At 38.4% G+C, this 27825-nt stretch overlaps 1 protein-coding gene across 1 annotated transcript in view; it reads right to left on the bottom strand.

Annotated features, from left to right (window-relative positions):
- Window positions 1–27825, bottom strand: part of colq (collagen-like tail subunit (single strand of homotrimer) of asymmetric acetylcholinesterase) — a 79306-nt gene that overhangs the window by 33709 nt on the left and 17772 nt on the right. Inside the window, exons 3-6 of the mRNA XM_028818212.2 lie at window positions 22939–23025; window positions 19341–19385; window positions 14753–14779; window positions 1924–1995 (exon numbers count right to left, since the gene is read on the bottom strand). Coding sequence (XP_028674045.1) covers window positions 1924–1995; window positions 14753–14779; window positions 19341–19385; window positions 22939–23025 — 231 coding nt within the window. The remainder of the gene's footprint in view (window positions 1–1923; window positions 1996–14752; window positions 14780–19340; window positions 19386–22938; window positions 23026–27825) is intronic.

Below are 27825 nucleotides of genomic sequence, written 5' to 3'. Positions count from 1 at the left end.
CTCCCTAGTTGCTGTGGGGGCCAGGGATACAGAGCTTGGAAGCTCAACCCTGTAGGGGCCCGTGGTCACCGCCAGGGGGCGCCCCGATGCCTTGGGAGCTCTGGACCTCAGTACTTCCGCCACACCCAGAAGTGCTGGGGGGAAGAGTATTGGGGACACCCAGAGGACTTCCGGATACACCGACAGAGCTTCCGCCACACAGGGGTGTAGCTACAGAAGCCCTTAGGATACACCTGGAGTCCATCCGGGGTGTATAAAAGGGGCCGCCTCCTTCCAGTCAGGGGCAAGAGTCGGGTGGAAGAGGACGAAGCTTGGTGAAGAGGAGTGGAGGCGGACCAGAGACTTGGAGAAGGCATTGTGTTGTGGCCAGGACTTAAGGGGTGATTGATGCTGTGGCACTGGGTATTGTGCACTAAGATGAATGTAAATAATGTAAATAAATGTGTGTGTGGTGAAACCATCTCATCTACCTGTCTGTGTCCGGGCTGTTCCCCACAACAATTAAAATGGAATACCGAGAGTATGAGTATGGCCTTTACAGGGGATAAACCTTCACTGAGCTGCATCTGTATGATAAATAAAACAAATAGTGTTGGATTCTAAAAAGGTTGAACAAATACTAATAACTTACATCAGCAGTCCATGGCTATAACACTTGTACACAACCATGAAACTGAAATTACTTGAATAAAGGCAAATACAGTAATTAGTTGAAAGGAAAACCAACATGCATAGCCATTCTAGTGTTTTGCAGACATTTTCTAAACAAGTGATAAGTGATGTTCAGTTGTGTCACAGGATGACTACCAGCATTGAGTTAGTCCATGTACCTGCCAATGTGTACACTGACGTATTTTGTCTTTTATGTCAGTACCTCTTTCTGCCTAACAAACTTAGAATCTGCTCCATTAAAGGCTCATAAAGGTATCGATTATGTTGAGCATCTGACATTTCACACTAGCTGAGATCACAATTATCTAAATGTGTTATAACAGTCCTCTTCACTCCTTCGATATTCTCTCGATGTAGTTTTCCCCTTATATTTTTGGCACTGTTTTTACATATTCTGGTCAGCCTTCTCTAAAATTTCTGCTGTGAGATTATTATTCAGTTTCAAGCCTGAAGCTTTGATGATTTTAAACATTTCTGTTGATCTGCTTTCTTTCTAACAAAATGCAAACAATGGAAAGATTACCCTTAGGAAGATATTATGGAAGTTGTTACATTACTGTTTGCTTCAACCGAACAAATTATTTAGAAAATGCATGTGGCATCCAAGCTGGAGAATATTTTAGCTCCTGTTAATCTTGAAAGACTTTTATCAGATGTCAGTAGGATGTGCCTCTAATGCCCAGCTGCTTCCTTAAGGCATTTCAAACTGACCTATATACTTTTATTGCCTTTCCTCATAACTTTGAGAACCACTGCTGCACACTACAGAAAAGGATCTGGGATTTCTTCTGTTATTTGGAAATTTTTTTTGTTTCCAATTTTTTGTAGCTGTTCTGGAAAAGTAGAGCTGGCATTCTCCTTACAGTGAGCAATGCAATAAACACACTCACTTCTTTCCATTACTTTTATCAAGGCATTTTCTACAGTGAAAGTGTAGTTGGGTGGCAGAGTGGCATTTATTGCAGATGGGGTTGATGTCCCAGGTGCCTTCTGGCTCCCTGGGAGGAGTGTGAATGCTCACTCTGTGTCTGCATGGGTTTCCTCTGGGTACTCCAGTTTCCTCCCAAAGATATACAGGTTAGGTGTTATCTCATTGTATGTTCATCCAAATAATGCTAGGTTAAGCTTAGGAGTAAATGTAAATATAAAATTACCTGCCAAATAAACAAGAACATTTTCCCCAAATGAACTGGAGTGCATGGGATGTAGCTATGTTTTTACATGACTGCAGTATGACACGGGCTGACTGACCTTTGGCCCACTTGGTCCTGGCCAACCTGCTGGCCCTTGTCTTCCTGGAAGGCCTGGTGGGCCTGTCCTTCCCTGGAAAGGAAAATAGCCTGATTATTTTTAAAACACAAACAGAAAAAAACACTATTCAGTCAAAAATCAGAATTCTACAAGTAATATAGTAATACAGATAATGTGTTAAAAAAATAAGCCACCTGACTAAACTCTTGACACCCTTCCCTAACCCAGTAATGAGAGCTACATGACAAAACAACCCAGTATGAAGTGGTTCCTCATATCTATTAATACAACAGAAAAGGTTTGGCAGAGACCCAGCAGGCTTATTTTACATTGGCATTAATGAACTCTTACCGAACTGTCGAAACCTTCTTCACAGAGAAAGTATTATTTTTTCCCAATTTAAGTTTGTATAAGGTATTATTATCCTATTGATTTATGGCATATAGTTTAAGATTCTTCTAGTTAAACAAACCAAGTCTTTGCACTGGTGACATATTGAAGGTACCACAATACAGTACAGTATCTTTATTTTACAACAATATGCCTGAGTTGTTAGGGTCGTTTTCTATTTTCTGTACTCTGCACGATGTATCCATCAGTTTGTAAGTGTTGCTCACTTGGAAAGAATTTTCAAGGGCAAGTAGGGAACGGGAAAGCAAGGACTCAAGGGAATAGTCAGACAAGTTTCATATAAAAAGAAAGAAAACCAAACTTAAAAGTGCAACACTTCTTTAGAAATTTGTATGGGCAGGCAGAATATTTCATAAGCCAATAACCCTTTAATTGTAAGTGTTTGGAAACAGAATTCTACAAGGACAACACAAGGAGAAACACTGTGGTCCTCAACAATGCTTTCCTTATTCACCCAGTATGGTAGATGACATGGGAAAAGTTCTATATAGAAGAGCTGAGGTCCAATTTTCATCCTGAGCACAAAAATGATCCTGGGGACAGATGAGAAGTAACTTCACAGTAAGTGTAGAAGGTCTAGATGTAAGCTGTGGGATGCGGCAGGCTCTTTATGAAGAATATACTGAGACAAGAAGAATTAAGAGAAAGACAGAAACATCAAGGAATCAGAAATGGTGTCGTTTTGATAGTGAAAAGTGAGGAAACCATCCTCCAAAAAAGAGGTACAAGACCTATACTACACAGGCTCAGAAGCACCTTTATTTATTAGGTATGATTTATAAGATCTCTTAGGTCATTTCCCTCATTTCCCATTTAATGTATTAATAAGCTAACTGAATGAAGGTGTAGCAATAATGCGGAATAGATGGTGAATGTTACCTGCAGCATGATGGAATCAAAAATGGTTTGAACAGAGTAAACTAGTTTGTGGACGGTCTGGATTTAGCAATTGGATCTAGATGGAACAATCAAAAGACTCCTTTCCTTGTTTCAAAATAAGTGTAGTCATTGCTAAATTAATTGAAGATCTGTCTTTGTGAAGGTGACTGCAGAAATGTTGGTTAAGCAACTGATCCCAAAAGGTGGATAATAGCTTATGAGGAGAACCTCAGAGCCTGGCAATTTACCTTTACTCATAAAAGCTTCCCTAAGTTCAGTCATTAAAAGTAGGAAGTCTAAGAGAGAAGATTCTTCCTAGTTAGATTAGAGAATTCCAGACCTTCAAGAAAACAGTTAAAGTTAAATGGTGAGGATATTTTTGATTTCATTTTTTTCTGACTTTGACATTATGTCTTATGATCTTTTTCACACCCATTTAAGGGTTTTAAGCATGCATATTTTAGTTTCAGTAAATGTATTGGATTTTAAAATGTATTTAAAGGAGTTCAATTATTTCTGTGTTTGTTTCCCAGAAGGTCACGACCTGCAGTGTCACCAGCACATCAGGTTAGAATTTGGTGAGAGGCATTCCTGCTATTCGAGACTGAGGACAGCTTCCTTAAGACTTTGCTTGCGGATTTCTTCCAATTAATTTCAATGAAGTGCATTAATCACAGAGGGTTAATTGGTAATGAGTTATGATTTAGTTTTGATGGCCAATGTGGAAGTTAATGAACTGCATCTTCTAGACCCAAGAGCAAGTAACTTTTTCGGTTTCGTCCCAAACGCAAAGTATGACGCCCATGCGAGGTGGAGCTCTGGAGAGGCAGGGATTTAATTCTCATTTAGGGCAAGTATGTAATGACTTATAATACTGCACAAGAGCATAGAAACTTAAAGAATGGATTATTTTTTATACATTTGGTCTGATATTTTGATATTTTGAACTGGGCTTGGAGTGACCTATGATAGGTTTCTTAGAGCAACTGAAACTGTACATACTACATGTATGGTAACATTGTATTACATTTGTGCAGCTACAGTATATTGAGAAAAGTTCTGTGACTTCATCAAAAAGAGAAGAATTATTATATTATGTAGTGGTCTGAAGATCAGAGTAATCTGTGTGTCAAATGGAACGCAGAACATGTTGCCCTGGAAAGATAGCTTTTCTAACGGCTGAGGTGACACAAAATACATGACAACAGTGTAGTCAGTTGCAACCCTCACCACCATGGACTGGCATCTATGTTCCAATGTCAATGCAGCAAAAGTTCCTAAATATTTTTTACAATCATATTTTTGTCAGAAAAATAGAATTATTTTTAAGTTTGTATTAAGATTTGTTTTTCTCAACAAGTCCATATTTAAAGTTTGAATGAATAATAAGCAGCCCCATTTTCTTATATAGTATGCACCTGCACCTAATAACAGTTGCTGGGAGAATGCACACGCTCTTCACCGGCATGACAGGGCAGAGACTGAACCCAAGACTTTGGAGCAGGCAGATAGCAGGTCTAACCATAACACCACCTACTGATTGACACTTACACTCAGTGTAATGACAGTACAGGACACATTTTACAGGTAAATTACTAAATAATTGAAGGATAAATTTTATGAACAGAATTACTTTACAAATTTGAACTGCGAATTTTAAGTGGGTGGAAGGGTGGTACAGTGTTTAGTTGTGCTGTCTCACTGCTATGCAGACCTGATGATTCATCCCAGGAGTTGGTTATTGAATGCATGGATTTTAGATGTTCTTCCTCTGTCTGCACAGATTTTCTCTAGTATCATTGCAAAGACATACATTTTAACATAACTGGTGTTTCTAAACTATGACAGTATGAATGGATGTGGTGTGTTCTGTGATTGACTGAAAATCCATTTAAGTCTAGACTCTGTCAGTATAGACTGCGAGACTGTATTAGAATGAACAGGCTCATAAAAAAAATGAATAATTTAAATCAAACAGGATAAAAGCCAAAGAAGACAAAGCTTGCAAGAATTAAAAGAGGAATGCCACAAGCCACTGTAATATATTGTATTGTAAATTTAAAATTTTAAAACAAGAATTATAATTGGGTTAGTAAGCCCAGGATTGGTTGCTGCTTTTGACTGATGTTGCTGGGACAGTCTATTGAATCCTTTAACTCTCAGTTGCATTTACAGCTTTGAAAATGGAAGAATGGACAATTTTTTAAAACTAAAAACTGGTGCTTCATCAAAGTCAAATCTTGCTAAGAATATATCTACAGTAAAAATAATCAATTCAAATATTTCCCCATATTAGTCCACAACAAAAAGTTAATAAAGGCTTCAGAGTCTTTATGGCACTATTCCATCAACAATATGTCTCTTTTTTTTGGTGTGATTGAAACTTTAGACAAAATGAAATTGAGTTGGACAAGCTAAATGAGTCGTGGAATATTATGTGTCTCTGACCAAGTTTAGCTGTAAGCATATATAATCTGCGATGCAGGCGGTGTCTGCGTATGTCTGGTTCCCTTTAAATTTAGCACTAAAAAAGTCTCTTCTGATCCAACATACCACAGCTGCACTATTCTTGAGGCGCTGAGAATAATAAGCTCAATACTTGCAACTCAATGCATGTGTCCTCTGAGCTATATAAAGTACTCTTTTGGTATGTTAGATCACTGAGCTTGGGGATTAACTCTTCTATTACTTTTTTTCTCTTTTTGTCTCTTTCAATCACCTTCTGACAGTATGGTTAACTGGGACTGAAGCATTAAGTCCTTGAGGGGTTTGGTGCTGCTCAACTTCCAGGAATGCTTCAGTCGGCACAAATGCTATTTCATATATTGTACCTAAGTGCACTGTTCCATTGTGACATTCTTTCGAGTTAATAAAGTTAATAAAGGTTCTGAGTTAATACAACTACTGCATTAATCATAACCTGCATGTCTTTTTCCATTTGAACAACTGTAAACCTGCTTTTGCCCCCTGTGTGTGTGTGTGTGTGTGTGTATATTTATATCACAATCTGATTATTTGTGTAGTCACCTACCAAGTAATGCCTGTGGTTGTTCGGTCAGTTGGCAGACATCCGCCATGATCTTTCAGTTGCGAGAAGCAGACTGTTACTCTATAACAAACACATACAGTGATCCCTCGCTATATCGCACTTCGCCTTTCGCGGCTTCACTCTATCGTGGATTTTATATGTAAGCATATTTAAATATATATCGCGGATTTTTTGCTGGTTCGCGGATTTCTGAGGACAATGGGTCTTTTAATTTCTGGTACATGCTTCCTCAGTTGGTTTGGCCAGTTGATTTCATACAAGGGACGCTATTGGCAGATGGCTGAGAAGCTACCCAATTTACTTTTCTCTCTCTCTTGCACTGACTTTCTCTGATCCTGACGTAGGGGGTGTGAGCAGGGGGGCTGTTCGCACACCTAGACGATACGGACGCTCGTCTAAAAATGCTGAAAGATTATCTTCACGTTGCTATATTCTGTGCAGCTGCTTCCTGAAGCGACAGGCTGCGCGGTGCTTCGCATACTTAAAAGCTCAAAGGGCACGTATTGATTTTTGACTGTTTGTTTTTCTCTGTCTCTCTCTCTCTCTCTCCCTGCTCCTGACGGAGGGGGTGTGAGCTGCCGCCTTCAACAGCTTTGTACCGGCAGTGCTTCGCATACTTAAAAGCCAAACAGCCCTATTGATTTGTTTGCTTTCCTCTGTCTTTCTGACAGACTCTGCTCCTGACGCGCACTCCTTTGAAGAGGAAGATATGTTTGCATTCTTTTAATTGTGAGACAGAACTGTCATCTCTGTCTTGTCATGGAGCACAGTTTAAACTTTTGAAAAAGAGACAAATGTTTATTTGCAGTGTTTGAATAACGTTCCTGTCTCTCTACAACCTCCTGTGTTTCTGCGCAAATCTGTGACCCAAGCATGACAATATAAAAATAACCATATAAACATATGGTTTCTACTTCGCGGATTTTCTTATTTCGCGGGTGGCTCTGGAACGCAACCCCCGCGATGGAGGAGGGATTACTGTATATCTATATGGCAGACGGCTGGGGATCCTGCCCAGCCGGGACACCTGGAGGGACCAGGAGAGGAACGATAACTTGCCTGGACCATGAGAGGGCAGCCGCCCTGGTCTGCATGGGGGCCACTGGATCAGAGCTTAAAAGCTCAACCCTGTTGAAGCCTGTGGCCACCGTCAGGGGGCACCCAGCAGATTGCGGTGCCCTGGATTGCAGCATTTCCGCCACACTCTGAAGTGCTGCCGGAAGAAATTCCAGGCACACCCAGAGTGCTTCCGGGTGCTTATGCGGCACTTCTGCCACACCAGGATGTGCCACCGGAAGATCATGGCACCTGGAGCACAACTGGGGCATTATAAAAGGGGCTGCCTCACTCCATTGGACAAGCCGGAGTCAGGTAGAAGAGGACGGAGCTTGTGTGTGGAGGAGTGAGGGTGGCAGAAACAGAAGAAGAGTGGGAGAAAGAAGGGAAAGTGCTGGTGGGTTGTGGACTGTGAGAGGTGCAAAGGACTGCATAGTGATAAAAGCAGGATTAAACATGTGTGTTTGAATGCGTCGTGTCCGGGCATCTTTTACTATATATACTATATATATATATATATATATATATATATATATATATATATATATATATATATATATATATTGTCACACACGTGCGAGTAGGGGGACGTTGTGTGGACCAAGTAAAGGTAATTCCACGCCAGGCCAGGGGAGGGCGGGGTGCACTAAACCTTCTCCTGTTATCTCTACAGACCAGCTGCGGGAAAACATATCTGAGTCAGTGATGACACTTCCGGTTCCGCCACCCAGAAGAACGTCACTTCTGGTTCCGGTGCACAGAGTGATGTCAGAAGAACATCACTTCCAGTCTGATCACTTAAAGCCGCCATCTTTCCCAACCCTCGTCGGTTCTATCTTGGACTCAGTGCTATCAACAGCTCTGTATTATTCAAAAAAACCATTTTGCAGGCAGGAATATTATATGGGTGGCTGCCCCAAACCTTTTTACGTGTGTCGAGTCTGTTCCTTTTCACTATAATAAATATATATATATACTTTTAGTCATTGTTCATATGTGCAGCCCCTTTAAAGAGAACGTCTGTTTCTTTTCGTCAGTTGCCTAATTTCTGAACATACTGATTTGTAATTGACACACCTTCACCTCATAATTCCACACAACCAGAAGTTTCTGAAGACCCAGACTGTGTTTTGGCTTGTCACAATTATAATACTTTTTTATCATTGGATAGCATGGCCTGGATAAATAAAACTTAAACTACACCAAACAAGATTTTCCTTATTACTTTATTCATGAGCCACCTCTGAGGTATCTTGCTATCTCTCTCTCTTTCTTTTGTTCTCTCTCCTTCCTTTTTCTTTTCTCACCAGTTTAAAACTAGATACCAAAGCCAAAACAGGGAGTCAGAAGTGAGAAATTGAAGAACAATATCTTTTTTTACACTTGAAAACATAATAAATAATAAACTCTTAAACTTATGGGAAAATATCTGAATTATAAAATATAAGAGGCTAATAAAATTATTTGCTTTTCACTCTGGAAGATCTGGATTCCAGTCTCAATCGACATGTCCTCCATTTAAAAGTACTTGATACCCATAGTGTTTAGTTAAAAGGCTAGTTGGTCTGAAGAAGCAGCATATGCTTGTATATCCTTCAAAAGTTGACGTGTCGTACATTAAGTACTGTACAGTGCCATGCTCATCTAGTATCTTTTACTCAGATAATTAGTGACAAGTCAGACTAATAATGATCTCCATACAAACCCGAATGGCTTTCTAGAATGGATTTACTGTTGAATCAGAATAGGAATTGGGTTCAGTTAACAAGATTGGCCAAACTGCAATGACGCTGAATGACAGCTGGCCACAAGCTTGTTAGAACTAACAAGTATACAAAAAGAAGCCGCAAACTGGGAAAACAGGAATACTGCTGACAATCAACTAAAGACTCGTAGACTTTTTTAAGTTATTGCTTTTTTCACAAAATTATGAGATTCCCTTGCTTGATGTATTATAATCAGGCACAAGGAAGGGACCTGATTCTTTACAGAGCAGAGTCTCTCATAAACTCACTGAAACAATTTCGAAAAATTAATTAACTTATTCTTCATGTCTTTTGGGATGTGATATTCAGATAAAAGCTATAAAGACTTGAGCTGAACATATGAACATGAGAAATTTAGAAAAGTACACTAGGAACAATTCTGACAAGAACAAGCCATGCAGTCCAACAAAGCCCATCAGTCCTCTCCAATTATTGCTTTTCCAACATCCATTTTCCATCTGGCTCGTGATGAGTGAAGTTGAATTAGCTTGCATCCTAATTACCCAAAAACCTATATGCTCCGCCTTTACTTACTGTCTATCCTGTTGTTTGCTAATTAGCTGTCAAAAGCATGTGCAGTATACCACACAGACTGTAACCAGGATAGGATATAAAGCTATGTCCCTGGTACAGTATTATGAGGCCAAAGAGCTAACCACTTTTTCTTCTTCTTTTTCCAATGTTTTTTGTGTTAACATAAAACTACGAAAATACTTTAATAGGTATGATCTACATAACAATCTTTACTTTAGACTTTAGGAAAACACAATATTGAACACAAAATGTCAGAGATATTGGTCAAAAGATTAAAGGACTCTTGTTAGGCTGTCCTACATATGCTTATAAATTTTGTAGACTGCCCAGGATAGGGTGGGCAGCAAGTCTGTCTAGGGCAGGGGTAGGCAATGTCAGTCCTAGAGGGCCTCAGTGGCTGCAGGTTTTTCTTCCAACCCAGTTTCTTAATGAGAGGTCAATTATTGCAGATGATGCACTTATTGATCAAGTGACATTTTGATGCTTCATTTTAGTGGTCTTGCTTGTTAAGGCTCCCCACCCTTAATTGCTTATTTCAGTTTTACACAGCTGCATTCACTGTTTTTAAAGGCTCTGTATTAGCAATGAGGTGGAAATGACACAAGAGCCTGCAGTTCTCCATCTAAGGCTTCAAATCATTTAGATAATATCTTTGGAAAAGAAAAAATGTATGATAAAAGAACCTAACATTGCAGACTAACAAGTCATAACATTAAATAAGGTCTGAGATTGGCAAGGATTGGTTTCTAATTAAGTAATTGTGTTGGAACGAAAACCTGCAGCCACTGCAGCCCTCCAGGACTGACATTGCCTACCCCTGGCCTACGTTATAAGAACTGTGATTATTGTTGGACAAAGTGGGCATTGCCCCTTCTACTAGGATTTGTAGTGGCACAACAGGCCTATTAAGACAGCAGATTTAATAGAGATGCAGCAATTCAGCTTCGCCTTCCTGCAGCTTGCATTCCAAAGTACCTCATAAGTGAATGAACTGCAGTACATACCAGTCTCAGCCTATACTTCATTAGATAACAAAGGTGCAAGTCAGAGTTGAACAGAGACCCATTAAGACCAAACGGTGCCAAATGGGCATTTGAATCCAAACAAAGAGCTATAATTTAATGAATGACAACTGTAATAGACAAAATAATGCACCTATGGGAAGGCGCGGATTTTGTAACTGGAAGCGACATTAATCCAATCATGAGTGGTTTCACATTCCTTTAATGTGTGGAACTCTTTCTAAAATGACCTTCTGCTTTCTTCAACTGATGAGCCACTTTCTGTTTGGGGAGCTGAAAGCCAAGATTCACTCTGTCAAGTCAAGTTCTCTGAAAGTAACTGAGCCCAGTCTGAGAAGACTAAGAAGCAACCATTGCTTCAAGAAGGGGGGTTCAGCATCTAAACTCTTCTGCCAGAAAAAAGCACTGCTTTTCCCTAAAAAGCTGCAAATGGCGCATGAAAGGGCCTAACTGAGAAAAGCACAGAACGCCATGAACAAAAGACCATGTCGCAAAGAGAAAGAGTGCACTCCAACACTAGAAGAACCCTCCACTGGAACCAAGAGCAACAACTCCACACAACGTCAGACATCACCTTTAAAGGCTTTGTATTGTAAAATTAGAAATAAATTAGAATTCTAAATATCCAGAAAATAGGCAGCCTCTTTGGTGTTATACTGTTGTCTGTCTCATCTCTCTTGTCGTGTCCTGTTGTTTTTGCCAATATACTGTACAGTATATGCAGTTATCATACTTGTATAATCCTTGTGGTTATCAAAAAATTGCATTATTATGTTTCTTAAAATGAGTGCGCTTTAGTTACTTTGATATAAGTCTAATGGCCGGAGTTTGCATTCTTCAGCAGAGAAAGGTAAGGTTAATAAATTAGGAGCCTTACCGAATTATTTAATTAATTACCGACATTGCTAAAGGCAAAACGGATACTTAATTTAAGAAGAGTTCAATTCTCTTCTATTTCCTACAGTATGCTGGACTTTGATTTTGCTCAATTATAACTGAACGTGGACCGCCCAGTGTCCATCCATCCATTTTCCAACCCGCTGAATCCGAACACAGGGTCACGGGGGTCTGCTGGAGCCAATCCCAGCCAACACAGGGCACAAGGCAGGGAACCAATCCTGGGCAGGGTGCCAACCCACCGCAGGACACACACAAACACACCCACACACCAAGCACACACTAGGGCCAATTTAGAATCACCAACCGCCCAGTGTTCTCTCTAGAAATACTAATAACCAGAATTCGTGTTTACCTCTCCTCCACTGTAAACTGGTTATATCTCAATTATAATATTAACAGACATATGTTGTTAGGATATGTTCATGTTAATCAAATGGATATCAGTTTAATTATGTGTTTATCATAATCAGCATGTTCATGTAAATAAGTGTTGTATGGTTTAACTATTTCTGCTGTTCATTATTAATGTAAATTTTGTACCAGGCTCACAAGCTATATTTAGTCAAGAGTGCTAAGCAAAAAAATAATTCAGTTGAATTGAGTATTGTGCATATAGGTGGGAAAGGAGTGCAGGGAGAAGAATATTTTAAACTAGGCAGCCTGGTTTAGTAGCAAAGGTGTTGGTCTTTAAAACCTAAGGCTTCTAATTCAACCCCCAAAAGACTAATAACATGATCCAGAACAGGTCACCTAACCTGTTGGTGCTCCTAAATAACTGCACACCATACTGATCTTATAAGTCATCCTGGATAAACGTATCAGCTAAATAGATTGGCCAAACTAAAACTAATGAGAATACTGAAATTACAGAAAAATGCTTCATTATATTGAAATGTGTTATATAATAACTAAAATTTACCTCTATTGTTTCACGCACGAATGAGAATATTAATGTCTTGTCTTCTTAGTTCAGTGTAAAAAAATAAAAGGAGACTTCCAGGGACATTGTTTCAATAATGTGCAGTGACTGAATTTCTTTTGAAGGAGTTCTGATATTTACACACTTCAACACGCATATCGAGATGTCTGCTAGAAGTGTCAGAACATGGATAAAGCACATTAGACACAGGAGCAATGCTATTACTGATCAGCTCTGTAATAGTAACAAATAAACTGCCTCTCCTGAGAACAAACAACACCAGACCACCAAACCTGAATGTTCTTAGGAACTAAGACAAGTACTCAGAGAACACTTACACAGACATGGAGAATGTTGAGCCTCTACACAGGCGATGACTGGGTCAGAGTTAAAACAGAACTTGGAGCTGTGAGACAACAGCACTTATCACTGTGCATCCAGGCCAGCTCATCTGTAGCATGCTCAGTTTTTGCTATTTGCTCATGTAAGCAAATGGCCAAAGAGAGACTTTTCATATATGCAAGAAAAAAATCAGAACATAGGACCATCATTGCGTAATCCAGCAGGTGACAAAGAAATGGAAAAAGCCACAGATTCTCAAGCTTGGGTATATAGATATATATAAGTGGGAGGAATGTCCAAGAACAGTGCTAACGGGTGAGAGCTCGTGATTGTTGCAGCGTCATGACCATGTAGCAGTGTGGTTCACAAAATTTGATCACAAAACATTAAAGCAACAAGATTAGTGGGAGGCACCTTGAAAGATCAACTATACTTTATGACACAAATAGATGGCCTTTATTAAAGTGAGATCACCTCTGCTAATTGGGACAGTGCCAGAACTATAATACTGGGGCGTCTCAGGCTATTCAACATTCAAACAAATGGTAAATGTTCTGTAAAAAAAGAGGTAAATTATATAAATTATACAAAGCCAACTTACCAAGTCATTAAATATAAAAATAGTATACCTACACTTACTGTAATCAACTAAAAATTGTCCAAGATGTTGTTTGAAAGGAAAATAAAATCAGTACGCTTTACCAAGTCCTGCAGTTGTGGTATCTCTAATTAAATGACGGGCTGTAAAATGCAGTGTGACCTTGTAGTATTAATGGAAATGAAGTGATTTATGATACTGTGAATGTAGGAAGGAGAATTAGGCAGACGACACCACAAGACACAGGATACAGGCTGAACTGTAAGAGTCCCTGCTTCCCCCAAGATTTAATACATCAGACTGAGCTTTACTAGTTCACCTTGGGTGACAGTCTGACATGAAGGAACCTAACAACATCGGGCAGAAATAACAACCAGTTCTTTAATTAACAAAGCAGGTCTCAAGTCTACTCTCTGGTTAGAACTGCACCTAGTGCTCCTGAGATAGGCCATATCTCCCGCTACCCCTCAAAGAGAATGAGCAGCTTTAAACTTGGATTAAAGAAAGTAGAATTACAACTCAGAGTTACATGGGGGTTTAGCTTTTGCCTTACAGCTTCAGCGACCAGAATTTGATTTCTGGTTGGAAGCTGCCTTTGTGGATTTTATAAATTCAACCCCATCCATGTAGGCCTGGTTTGCTTGCATAATCATCACCATTGTCATTCTGCATTTTATGGCAAGGGTTGTGGTAGCAATAGCAGAGTTGGACTGACCAGGCCTCCCTATTCCTAGCCACTTCCGTTAAATCTTTTTGGAACATCCAGATACTCTCAGGGCCGAGATGATAATCTGTCTAATGTGTTCTAGTTTGCCCTCAGGTCTTTAGTTGTGTATCTCTCAAGGAATCCATCCAGAGGGTTTTGGTGACATAAAATGACTTGACAAAGTTAAAATGCAGGAGGACACACATGTAAAGTAAAACATTAATGAGAGAAAATTCTTAAAATGCTATATATGAAAAAGAAATCTCCTAAAGCAGCATCTGCTGGTGACATAAAAACAAATTAATAACAGTTACCATCAATAAGCTTTAATAGTTTGTCACCAGTTTTGCTTCTCTTCCAATGTGAATTATAGGAAATGTATTTCCCTAACTCTTTATTTATATGAAGACAATGACAGCAGGGCCACCTAGTGATTTTTGTTAAACTTAAAGAAATGACAAGATGCCTAGACTTGGCTAAGCATTGTAGACATGTGTATCCCCCTAGGTATCAAATTAAACAAACTGTGAAAATCTGAGAGGAACTTAAAGGAAAAGCACCTGTAATGCCAGTGAGAAAATGGTGTTAAGAACTAAAACTTTATTCAGTTTTATCTTTGAAAAAGAAGATACAATCAATGTACTCACCTTTGATCCAGGCCTGCCAATTTCTCCCTGAAAAATAAATATTGTACACGCTTAACTTTATACAGCTTCAGGTTCAAAGGAGCTGTCGTGTGTGTGTATAGCACAGAGAAAGACAAATTAAATTCTTACTTGCTCGTTTACAGGAGTGTAACAGTAGCAGGAGGTTAACTACATTTTTCAGATACAAATGCATTTTTTCATTGCTTTATATAGTAATTCCCCAGCTTCAAGTAAGTCAAGTTTTAGAAATGCTGCTCCTTAATGTGTTTATGAAAATTATGGAAGCCTACTGTGATATAATGTGGCATATGTGAGTTCATACTTACATTCACACTTTTAAAAATGACATAACATTACATTTCCAAACCCACTTAATCCAATTTAGGACCAAGGGAAGCCAGTGCATACATAGTCCAGTAGTGTTTGGCACAGGGTAGGCACTGAAAAAGTCCAGGATGGGGTACCACTTTGCCGCAGTAGCCTATCATTTTGCATACACTTAAATCAGATCTTCAACTCAGAGCACACTATGGTTTCTCTTTTTCTGATTAATTTCCTGTTTTATCAGACAATGGTATTACTCCTCCTAAGCAAAGGAAAGCTTAATATCCTGGGAAGCAAAACCTTCTTGTTTCCTCGTGGGCCATATAGGCATAGAACTGATCTTTGTTTTGGCTTGAGGTCTGTTGCAGACCATACATTTAATTACATTCTTTCAAGTAGACCTCATCATGTCCAGACCTATCTTGAAATTTTAAATTTCCTAGTAGAAACTTATCTTTTTACATTTATTTACCAAAGCTGTTAGTCAGAGCACAAATTCTGTTTTGTTCAAAAATATAATTTCCAAATGAGTCTTCTACACAAAGATAATTTTTGAGGCAGTATGCGATTGCTAATACTGGGTTTGTGCATGTGTGAATTTTATCAAGGGAACACACGAACACACACACACACACACACAATATTATATATAATTGCATATAATGCTGAATTTAATGCAAAATTAAAGTCCTTATAAGCCTCCATACTGCGAATTGATGCAAGTACCTAAAGCATAAACTCAATACCATCCATATATATATATATATATATATATATATATATATATATATATATATATATATATATATATATATATATATATATATAGTGGAACCTCGGGTCATGAATGTCTCAGACCACGTACAAATTGGGTTACGACCAAAAAGTTCGCCAAACTTTTGCATCTGCTCACGACCACACACTTGGGTGAAAAACAAGCCAGTTTCCCTTCCGGTTCGAACGTGATGATGATTTCCGCACGTGTTCAGTTTCTCCCTGTGCATTCCTTGTGCAGCAAGCAAGAGAGAGAGAGAGCAAGAGAGAGAGAGAGAGAGCAAGAGAGAGAGAGAGAGAGCGAGCAGGCTGGCCGCGTAAGGCAGAGAAGGCAGTTAAAGAATGCACCGGGCTTGTTTTAAAGAGACTGATTCGAGCATTGTTTTAACCTCGTTGTATTTAATGAAGACTTTTTTCTATTGGATTTTAACCTCCACTTCACTTCTTTTACAGTGATCGGTTCGTAGCGTGCATTGTTGCAATGTTACTTTTCTTGGTTGTTTATTAAATTACAGATTTTTCAAATGTTCATGTTTTTCCCTGTGCTTAAAACTCACTAAAAAAAAAAATGTTTACAGCGAGCAGTTCGTAAGGCTATAGCGTGAATTCTTGCAATGTTACTTTTCTCTGTTCAAGATTTTCTCAGTGTTATTCAATGTTTTTACATTTAGTTTACTATTACGCTGTGCATTCTATGGTATAATTAACTATTTTTGTGCTTAAAAATCTTTAAAAAAATATATTTACATACAGTTCGTACGGTCTGGAATGGATTAATTGTATTTACATACAATCCTATGGGGGAAATTACTTCGGGTCACGACCAAATCCGGTTACGACCAGAGTTTTGTAACGAATTATGGTCATTACCTGAGGTTCCACTGTATATATATACACTGCACCCCCTCTTGGGAATCGAACCTCAGACATTTAACCATTCTATGATCTGCTTCTCGCAACTGAAAGAGGGCACCGTGGCAGATGTTAGCCGATTTACTGACCAACCACAAGCGTTACCTGGTAGGAAACCACCCATACAATCAGATTGTGATTCAGACTACGAATGCCATGAATGTAATTACCCCGATCTACATACTGTCAAATAAATGAACCACACGCCGTGGCGCAACATAAGAGGCTTTGCCGCTGACGTCCGAGGTTCGATTCCCGAGAGGGGGTGCAGTGAGTGTGAATGCCTGATGAGCCCAGAATTAGGGCGAAACATGTGTCGCGTACTCTTTGCATTATTTGACAGTAAACTATTTCAACCATATATATATATATATATATATATATATATATATATATATATATATATATATATATATATTTCACCAGAATTTATTTATATTTGTATAGATTTACCATGACCAAACTGGACACTGTGCTAGAGGCCACAAATGGAATTGTTTTGTGAATTAAAATTCCCACATTTCTGGTTTTCTTTCCATAGTTAGAATAATTAATTTTCTTACAAAGCAGTTCCTTACTTTGGACTTTAAGGATTTGAGATGTAAGATCACTTTTTTCTCCCAAATTTGTGATTAAAATATTTAACATTTCAGTGTACAAAGTGTACTGATTGATCTGAATTATACTGTTTCTGCCTTCTACAAAAAACGTTTTGATATTAGATTAAAATACAAAGATTTATGTTAATTTTAGCTTTATCACGAATTGTATGACTTCATTACTGATCATTGCATCAGAGCTCTTATTGATTAAGGCTAGACGCCTGAGATCAGGAGCTATAGCCCTGGATAAAACTACTCTTCTGAACATTCTCAGCTTCCCTCTTCTCCAAACGTTCCCAAATCTTGCCTCCCCAAATGAGGCTAAGATCATACACTTAATAGTTCTTGTATTAGAACACTCAAGAAACATATAAGAGAGACATGTAATGTTCAAAACATGCAGCAGTGAACTAAAGACTGAACTGAGATATATTTTACTTATAACATTGTCAAGATCTCATAAGTAGTTAACTATATTGCATTAAAATATGTAACATTTTCAGTGAGTGTCTGCCAGTGGTAAGGTTTAACATTTGGTATTATTCAAAGAAATGGCTCTGGACGTGGCAGGTTTTCCATTAACAGCTATCATAGCTCAAAGCAGACATACTGTCTTCTTTTTTAAGGTATCTACAATTACTTACGTCTGTAAATAGTACAGAATTTTTTGCCTTAATAATTGCATTCAAGTGTCATTAACCTCTGTGTTAGTGAATTGTTTAAAGTCCTAATTTTCCAATTCAGCCAGTGATTCTCTTTGTGATTCTATTTAGTTCCTTTATCTTGCCAAAATATCTTTATAACTCTGAACATGGCCGACTACTACTCCATCACATAGCATTTAGACTCCTTGTATACTTCTTCCAAGAAATGGTTTGTGGAGCTTGCCTTGAAATAAACCAAATTACTCTAAGTCGGAATTGTGCCATGCTGTAGTAAACTCATATCCAGAAGAACTTAAACAATGGAGGTATACTTTTGGCTTTCTGAGGAAAAGATGCTAAAGAATGTAATTAAGCAAACATCAATTTGAAACTTGGGTCCTTTTCAGGGATGCAGTTCATCTTCATTTTTTCCCTTTTAGTGCAAAAAAACTGTCCTTCGGGGAAACAGATGTTTGCAGATGATGTAAGAATGGGTCAAAAAGCCAAAATAGACAAAGATGAACTGGCTGCTCTGTTAATGTGACTTCAACAATACACAACTGAGCAAAAATGGTTGAAATGGTTGTCAAAATCAACACCTTATTCTCCCTTGCAACCCTAATTATACATTTTATGGTTCTTTTGACAGTGGAATAATTTCAGTTTGTCAAATCAAATCACTAATTAAACATATTTTTTTTCCTTTCTTCAGGATATTATTTTGAAACCAATTAGTTCTGGTCCAGTGTTGTAAGGCAGTTACTGAAAGCATCCTTAATTTCTCCATAACAGTTTGATTTGTTACTGCATCTCCCTGCCATCCAAAGTACTAGATGCAATGCATTGTCCACACAGAAGAGAGAACTGCAAAACTGAAGCTGCACTCCTCACAGGACACATTCATTTCTTGGACAAATAAACAAGCATGCAGATCAATAAATGACCACACTCATCTGGATAAACATCTCTTGGGAAATGTTGCAGGTTATTCAAATTAAGAATTACTCGCCATGTCAATAGTTTCAGTCCTAAGGGAGTCAGTCTGGTCACATCCCCCAAAGTTCTAATCCTCAGCACCACACTGATTTTAGATTTACTATAGAAAGGCTGGTAGAACATGTAGCCAAAGAGCAATTTAAAAAGTTGTGGTAATAGCTTAAGTATTATGTATTTATCATGCTAGGTGTGCTTGGTTATCTTTCTTGTATTATATTATTGTATTATGTACATCTTGCTGTCACACTGTGCCACTTTCACACTGATATTTTTGTAAACCAAAAACAGACATTCCCAATTTGTCCCAGATTAAAAAAAAAATCTTTTAAAACTTACCTTCTCCCCTTTTGGTCCCATTAACCCTGGAATTCCTTGAGGGCCCTATGGATTAGGAAAATAAAAATTTTAAAAATAAAAAAGCATTCAATATACCTTAATATAATATGGATCAATGGGAAAATAAAACAAACAATTTGAATCCATTCCCTATGATCTTTTTCTTATTCTTTGAAAGACACAGAGTACTCACAGTAATGTAGTTCATCCAATGCCTCTAGAGGTTAGTTGGCTGCAGCAATGGAATTATTAAGTGCTTTAGGAGAATGAAATATGCTCACATATTTAATTTAGTTTTGAGCAGAGAATGGTACATGGATCTTCAGAATTCTCAAAGGCATTGATAAAGCTGACCCAACAGAATTCTTTCAGTTAAAAAAATGAGTAGCTTGTTAACGGACATAAGTACAGATATAAGGAACATTGTATTCAAAGCAGAATCTAGGAAGCACCAGGTCACACAAAGGGTTGTGGTAATCTAGAACAAAGTCATGGAGTTGGAAAAAAATACTGCCCAGATGAGATACTGCAAAAATTAAGCTGTCAGCTAAGCTAACCAAGTGAACTTGACAGGCTGAGATGTTTCCTCCCTTTTACCAATTTTCAAACTGTAGTGCAGGATAGTCAACAGCAGGTGCCTGGCCATATTAGGCCCAAGGTGACATTGGTCCATCCAGAGGGATAGCTGGCCCACCCAGTCAGAGCTGAGAGAATTTTATTATTGGTGCCTTAAGAGGACAAAAATATTAAAACTGAAATTGAAACATAAGTCATACATATATGTATTGTACCTTTCAAAAGTATTTTTTCATTTAACTTAATTTGGAACACTTTGATATGATAGCTTAGGCTACTGGCACAGCAATGTTTACTGCACACATCATTTGACCTATTCCAGCTCTTATTTTTTCTCAACTCAGATAATATTAGCTAACAAAACAGATCTACTGTATGCCCAGATGTGTTATAGCCAACTAACCATTTTAATAAATAAGGATACAACCTGAAGAAACTCCATCATCACCACTCCATCATGGTACAAGCAGCACTAGAAGTGGAGGGTACTTCTAATTTTTCATAGTGTACTCACCAGCTGACATTATACACTCTACAACATCTTCTTTTTTTATTTAATACAAACATGATTTTGCCCTCCCATTATCTCTAAGATCTGTACTGTAGTTGTCACTAAATATCATGACCCAGGATGCAGTCTGTTTCGCAGACTGTGTTTGGCTCACGTTTCATTATTGAGTTTTTCGTGCTATTCTCCTAACCTGCTGGGGCCAAATAGGGTGTCTCCTAATAATGTTAGTTTGGTCACAAAAGGGCAACTAGTGAATAAAAATAAGAAAAAGCACCATTACAAAATCAAAGTGAGTGGAAATACACAGAAACACATACTAGCAGATTGCAGCATCAGAAAGAGAGTGCCTCCCCTTCAGCACCTGTAGTAAGTAAAGAGCCTGTTGATGCAGCTAAAGATAACAACAATATTATTACAAATAAGTTACTGGACAAAGATGGCAAAATGCCAGAAGGTGTTGGCTATTAGCATAACGAATAATGAGCATGGATGGACATAACCTAATGGAAAGTGGGCTTGACAGAAAGTTACTGGACAAAGGTGGCAAAATGCCATTCGATGTTCTCTATTAGCATAAGCAGGAATGTCAAAGTACATTTTCTGTGTTAAGCTATGCATTAAACTGACTCAAAGCCCAGGGAGAGTGGCTCACTCTGGGGACAGAGCATGGCTGTTAATTATCTTTTAATAAAAGTCTAAAACTGGAACCAGAAGGTTTTGGACACTGTATGATTTCCTGGCTTTGGGTATTATTGGTTTAGGATTTTATTCTACAACACATACACCGAAGATGCAGACATATGTCCTTTTAATAACTAGAATTTGAGCATATTCCAACATGTGGAAGTCTATATTTTTCCTATTATTTATATAGTTTAGAAGAATTGCACACATTCATATTCATATCTCTCTTTCATTATGTTACATGCCTATAGCTCTCTATCTTTGGAAAAAGAAGAGCAAATTATTTTACTATTTAGCTGAAATCTCTGAGAGGCTGAACCTCTACACCACTGTGTAGAGTGCCACCACACATTTTTTTCTACTTCAACCACTGGATACAAGCACATGCCTTTGCCTCACAATGCAGAATTCCTTTAGTTAAAATAAAGTACAAGCCCGTCCGGTGATTTGCTGACAATGAATAACCCAATTTCTGAGTGCTGCAAAGAATGGGAAGTCCTGATAGTTTTCAGCCAAGTAATAGAAGCAGTTTATTTCTTAGAACACAGTATATCAAAAAATATTTTCTGCTGTAAGATACAGAGTTGTTTTAGTGACCCAATGCTTGAGAGAATGTTTACTACAGAGGGCTGCTGATATTCAGTGCACCCTAGCACACCTGTGAGAGGCACCAAGGATGTAACAACCTTAATCAACCTCGATAAATGTGAATTTCCCATTGGGATTAATAAAGTATCTATCTATCTATCTATCTATCTATCTATCTATCTATCTATCTATCTATCTATCTATCTATCTATCTATCTATCTATCTATCTATCTAAATAAGAGGGCATCAAAGCAATCAAGAATGTAAAAGCCATGGCTATGGGACTGTTCTTAACCAGATGAGCTGTGATGGCGTGATTGTTTTATTCATTAGGAAAAATCTGGAACATCTAAAAGTAGTTCTGAATATTAAGTTGTTTGGCACCTAACAGGACATACTGCTTTGTAGCAGTTAGTAAAGTGGTGATGATGATTGAAACAAAGGCAACATTTTAGAAGTGATACAGTTTGTTGCAAAGTATAACAAGAAATCACTGAGTTGTGTTACACAGAACAATTCACTTGAGTCACAATACTATTATGAAGAAATTTAAATTACCCTTATTTCGAAAGTCCACCTACTTTCAGAATTCTGGACTCACTCCAGATTGGAGGGATGGCAAATGTCTCATCTTTTGGAACCACACACTGCTGGTATGCTCTGAGAGGTTTCCTTTTTATAATTTTTCTTGTATTGATTTATGGAAAGTTTGTCTGGGGTTTTTAATGTGTATTGTGTATTGGAAATACAAATCAAAAATATTATTAAGGGCCCCCCAAGTAAGGCTTCATGAAAACTATCCATCCATCCATCCATCCATCCATAATCCAACCCGCTAAATCCTAACTACAGGGTCACGGGGGTCTGCTGGAGCCAATCCCAGCCATCATAGGGTGCAAGGCAGGAAACAAACCCTGGGCAGGGCGCCAGCCCACCGCAGGGCACACACACGCACACACACACACACACCACGCACACACTAGGGACAATTTAGGATCACCAGTGCACCTAACTTGCATGTCTTTGGATTGTGGGAGGAAACTTAAAGCAATATAATTATAATACAGATAACACACAAAAAAGATTTTTCTACATTTTGATCCATCTCTTAATATAACTTATCTATGATACAAAAGTAAAACTGCTACTACTAGGAAAAGCAAAAGAATTAGTATTGGGTGGGTTAAATAAAGATATAATTTAATGGCAAATGAAACTAATTTATAAACACTGTGTACCTGGGGTCCAGGAGGCCCAGATGGGCCTGGCGTACATGTAGGCATTGTAGAATTCTTTTTTTCTTTATTTTCTTTGTTTTCTTCATTCTGGAAGAGAAGAGAAGAGGCATAAACCTGAACGGTTGGAAATACACACCAGGTGTCTAAAATTCAATTCCTTCAGGGCCACAGTTGTTTCTCTTCCAAGCCATCTGTTAATTAGATGCCCGCTCTTGCTGTCGAAGGAGCATGGCATTTCCATTGATGGCTTGCCACAGCTATCTGTCTAAAATTTTTGGGAATTCCCAGCAGTGCAAAGCTTACTGCTTTAATAAACTTAGAAAGATGCTAATTGCTGTCTTAGCTTTAGTGTACAGGAGTCAGTCAATTGGAAATGCCATTTAACAATGAGGAGGAAATCAAAAAGGCAGCCAAGAATGAAGCATCTAATTGAGATCAGTTTGCGCCTTAGTCTGTTTATCATAATGCTGCTGCTTCAACACAATTGAGAAAAATCACTGAATGATTTAAGTGTATTGACTCAATCCTGTTTAGAAATTACTTTTTTTGATTTCCTCAGCAAAGTAAAATTTACACTGCCCTGGCAGTATAAGAGCAGGAACAAGCAACCACAGCAAGAAGTGACTTCCAAATAAAACTGAGTTTAAGATGTAAACCACCAAACAGTGTAGTTCTCCGCTGAGTGCAAGAACGTGATGTTTTTAGTGACTAATCAAACTGAAATGATCTGAATAACACTGATCAAGTTTTATGAAGTTCCCCCATCACTATGTGCCAATCCATTTTCTCAGTTGCAGGGCATACAAGCAGGGATAACATATAACTCAGCTAAATGGCTACTGTGCTGTCCTTAATTAAAGTGAATAGTTACTACTTTGAATTGTAAAGGAAAGTAAGATGTACTGAGTGAATGAAAAGCTCTTAAGGCAATTCATTTTAGCTTCATTTTATGTATAATAATAGACTAGAGCAGCAGTTCCCAAGTTCAGTCCTGGGGGACCCTTGTGGCTGCAGGTTTTTACTTCAACCAATTTCATAATCAGTGTGCCATTCATATTTTAATGCAGATGTTAGTGAGCTGTTATTTTTAATTCTCTTATTCTAAGAAATTCTGGGATATTTATATTTTTGCCAACATTGCAAAGTTTGCTTTACTATTTTCTGTTTAGCTTTCCTTCTTCGATAGGGTTTGCTTCCTTAATTGTATCTAAATGCTGATAACACTGAATACTAAAAGGGAGCAATTACTGCAGTGCCATTTTCACTTGTCTGGTCATTAAGTAACATTTCTAACAAATTAGCAGACAAGTGAAAACCATAATGGAGTAATTAATTTAGCATTTGGTGTTGTTTGTGCCTGTGTTAGCACTGCTCATTGCTAACCATCAGCATTTGGGTACAGTATTTATAGGTCAGATTAAACCACCTAAATGTAAGGATGGCACACTTAGCGTAAAAGTGATTGGCGAAAAAAACCTCAGGCCATGGGGCCTAAAAGCCAATGTACTAGAGCATTATGTTATGGATTATACAGTAATGTTAATATCTTCTGTTTTAATGTGAATTACTTTGCCAAGTACACTATACGGACAAAAGTATTGGGACACACCTATTAATTATTGATTTCCAGTGTTTGAATCAGACCCATTGCCACATGTGTATAAAAGCAAGCACCTAGCCATGCAGTCTCGTTTTACAAGCATTTGTGAAATAAAATGGGTCATTCTAAAGAGCTCGGTGACTTCAACTGTGGCATTTTGATAGAATTCCAACTTTGCAATAAGACGGTTTTTGAAATTTCATCCTTCCTGGATATTCCACAGTCAACTGTAAGCGATCTTATGGAAAGTAAAAGCATTTAGGAACAGCAGCAACTCCGCCACAAAGCAGAAGACCACGTAAAGTCACAGAGTGGGGTCAACAATTGCTAAGGTGATTCTATATCTGAAGAGATCCAAACTTCTATTAGCATTAATGTAAGTTCAAAAACAATGTGGCAGGTGCTACGTGGAATGGGTTTCAATGGCCGAGCAGTTGCATGCAAGCCTCACATCACCAAGTCCAGTTCCAAGTGTTGGATGGAGTGGTTTAAAGCACACCACCACTGAACTGTGGAGAATTGGAAACGTGTTCTGTGGAGTGACATATCACACTTCTCTATCTGGCAGTCAGATGGGTGAGTCTGGGTTTGGTGGATGCTGGGAGAATGTTACCTGCCTGACTGCATTCTGCCAGCTGTGAAGTTTGGTGGAGAAAGGATAATTGTTTGGGGCTGTTTTTCAGGGTTTGGGCTAGGCCCCTTACTTCCAGGGAAGGGCAATCTTAATACTTCAGCATACCAAGACATTTTGGACAACACTATACTTCCAAATTTGTTTAGGGAAGTCCCTTTTCTATTCCAGTATGACTGTGCCCCAGTGCACAAAGCAAGGTCCATAAAGACAAAGTTGGAGGAGTTTGGTGTTGAACAACCTGACTGGCCTGCACAGAGCCCTGACCTCAACTCCATCGAATGCCTTTGGGATGAACTGGAATGGAGATTGTGAGTCAAGCCTTCTTGTCCAACATCAGTGCCCAACCTCATAAATGATCTACAGAATGAATGGGCACAAATTCCCACAGAACCACTCCAAAATCTTGTGGAAAGCCTTCAAAGAAGAGTGGAAGCAGTTATAGCTGCAAAGGGGGCACCAACTCAATATTAAAGTCTATGTATTTGAATGCAATGTCATTAAAGTCCCAGTTGGTGTAATGGTCAGGTGTCACAATAACTTTGTCCATATATTGTACGTTTGAATAGACTCTGCCAAAAATTGGTGTAATAATAAATTCAATATGCAGTATTTTATTAACATATATCATACTGAAGATATGTGTGATTTTGTATAGAACCCACCATTTAAAGGGGCTGATGTACTGTATGAAACACAGTAGTCATTAAATAGATGGATCTTTTAAACATTTTGTCAATACATTAGAAACTATATATTGGCACCCAATAAATATGCCCTTCTTAATCTCAATGGAGCTTTTGACATTATTAACCACAACACCCTTATATAGAGCCTAACAAATTAAACTGAACTAGTTGCTCCTCTCTGATTTTGGCTTTCTTCGGTGTCAAATTCATGTTGCTCGACGTTTTTCATCTGTGACATCCCTCATTTTTCCATGCTTGTTTAACATTTTTTTTCCCACTGTCTACATACTGACATTGGAGCAATTCTTTAACCATCATGACCTCATGTTCTTCATTTATGCCGAATACACCCTTCTCTACTTAAATATCACTCTTGGATGGACAGTAGATGTAGACAAGTTTACTGCAGGTCTCAAGGACAAAGTGCATAAAATGTGTGTACGTACTTCCAACAGCTGGGTGTGAACAAAACTCTACAGCTCTACAGAAAACACCAGAACTGCACTGAACCTTGGCTCACTGAACTTGTCCCTTCATCCTCTCTTAACAGCATTCAATCTAGCAATTTAAGCTTCTTTCTATGATGTTTAATCATTGCAAATTCCTCACTCTACCTATTTGCATTGGTTCTGTAACTATGTGGGAAATACCAGTCCATACTGCATTATGATCTCTGAACAACACTTGCTGGGAAGAGGTTCCCAATTTGTAGTTTAGCAATTTCAATTTCTGATGAGTTGCTCAAGATTGTACTCATGGGGAGCTGTGTGATGGATTCTGCTTGACATTTTGTTTCCTTCTAATTTTCTTCCCTCTCAGAAAACAGGCTTTGTTGCCTTTAGAGATGGACCCATCAATTTCAATCTCTACATTTCTTTTCTCTTGAATACACCATTAACACATTATTAATTACTGTATATTAACAAAAAAGTAAAAAATGCTTCTGCCAAGGTCTGAACTCAAAGTAAATGCAACGAGCTTATTAACTATACAACCTACAGTATCCCTGCGGTGGGCTGGCACCCTGCTTGGGATTTGTTCCTGCCTTGCACCCTGTGTTGGCTGGTATTGACTCCAGCAGACCCCCGTGACCCTGTGTTAGGATATAGCGGGTTGGACAATGACTGACTGACTGACCTACAGTATATACTACAAAGGCCGATATACAAGCAGCGCCAAATCTCTGTCACTAACTTACAAGAGAGTGAATTGAGTCAGCCTAGGATACCCGTTGTGACAGTTGAATCCATAAATGAGCTGTACGCTTCCTCATTGCAATGTGTCAATTGGTGATGTATCACATGTGGCATATGTACTATATGAGCTGGGGTTGCATTTAAGTTTGTCTGGACCTTAGCAAAAAATAAACGAAATGCTTTCTTCAAAAAGAATTAAAAATAAATGATTTTGTTTAAGAATTTGCAGTTTGTAAACATGCATTCAAGACTACAATTTCTTCTCAGCTCTTTTAAACAAAAACTCACTTGTTCATTTAACCCTTGCTTATACCACAACTATTCTTTCAGGTTTGCTTCTTTAATGAACACTCACTTGATTATTAGATGCCCGCTTGTCGCAAGACTGTGATTTCTGTTTCAAACCTTTGGGATCTGAGAAACACTTGACAGTGAGCCCATTCTCCCACTCATTCCTTAACTCAAAGTATTACAGGATTTCTGATTTCCCTTGTGAGTTGGCTTAAAAGTTGCTTCCATTCCAGCTAATCCCAGAACTACTTATGGACTCAGGATAGCCCTACTTTTACTACCACTATTCCAGGACACCATTCTGCTTTGATTTTCTGCACTTTCTTTTAGCATGTCATGTTTTCCTCATTTGCCCCCTCAACCTCAGCATTGCACCATGTGTTCTTGTGTTTTGGCAGTCCTTTCTCTAATTGCAACTCCCGTTGCTCTTAACCAGACATTCTTCATTACTTCTCACTGGGCACACACCTTCACACCTTA

The sequence above is a fragment of the Erpetoichthys calabaricus genome, chromosome 13 (assembly GCF_900747795.2).
Source record: "Erpetoichthys calabaricus chromosome 13, fErpCal1.3, whole genome shotgun sequence".
Taxonomy (NCBI): Eukaryota; Metazoa; Chordata; class Cladistia; order Polypteriformes; family Polypteridae; genus Erpetoichthys; species Erpetoichthys calabaricus.
Note: the sequence above shows the minus strand (reverse complement) of the source record. Positions and strands in the feature narration are given on the sequence as shown.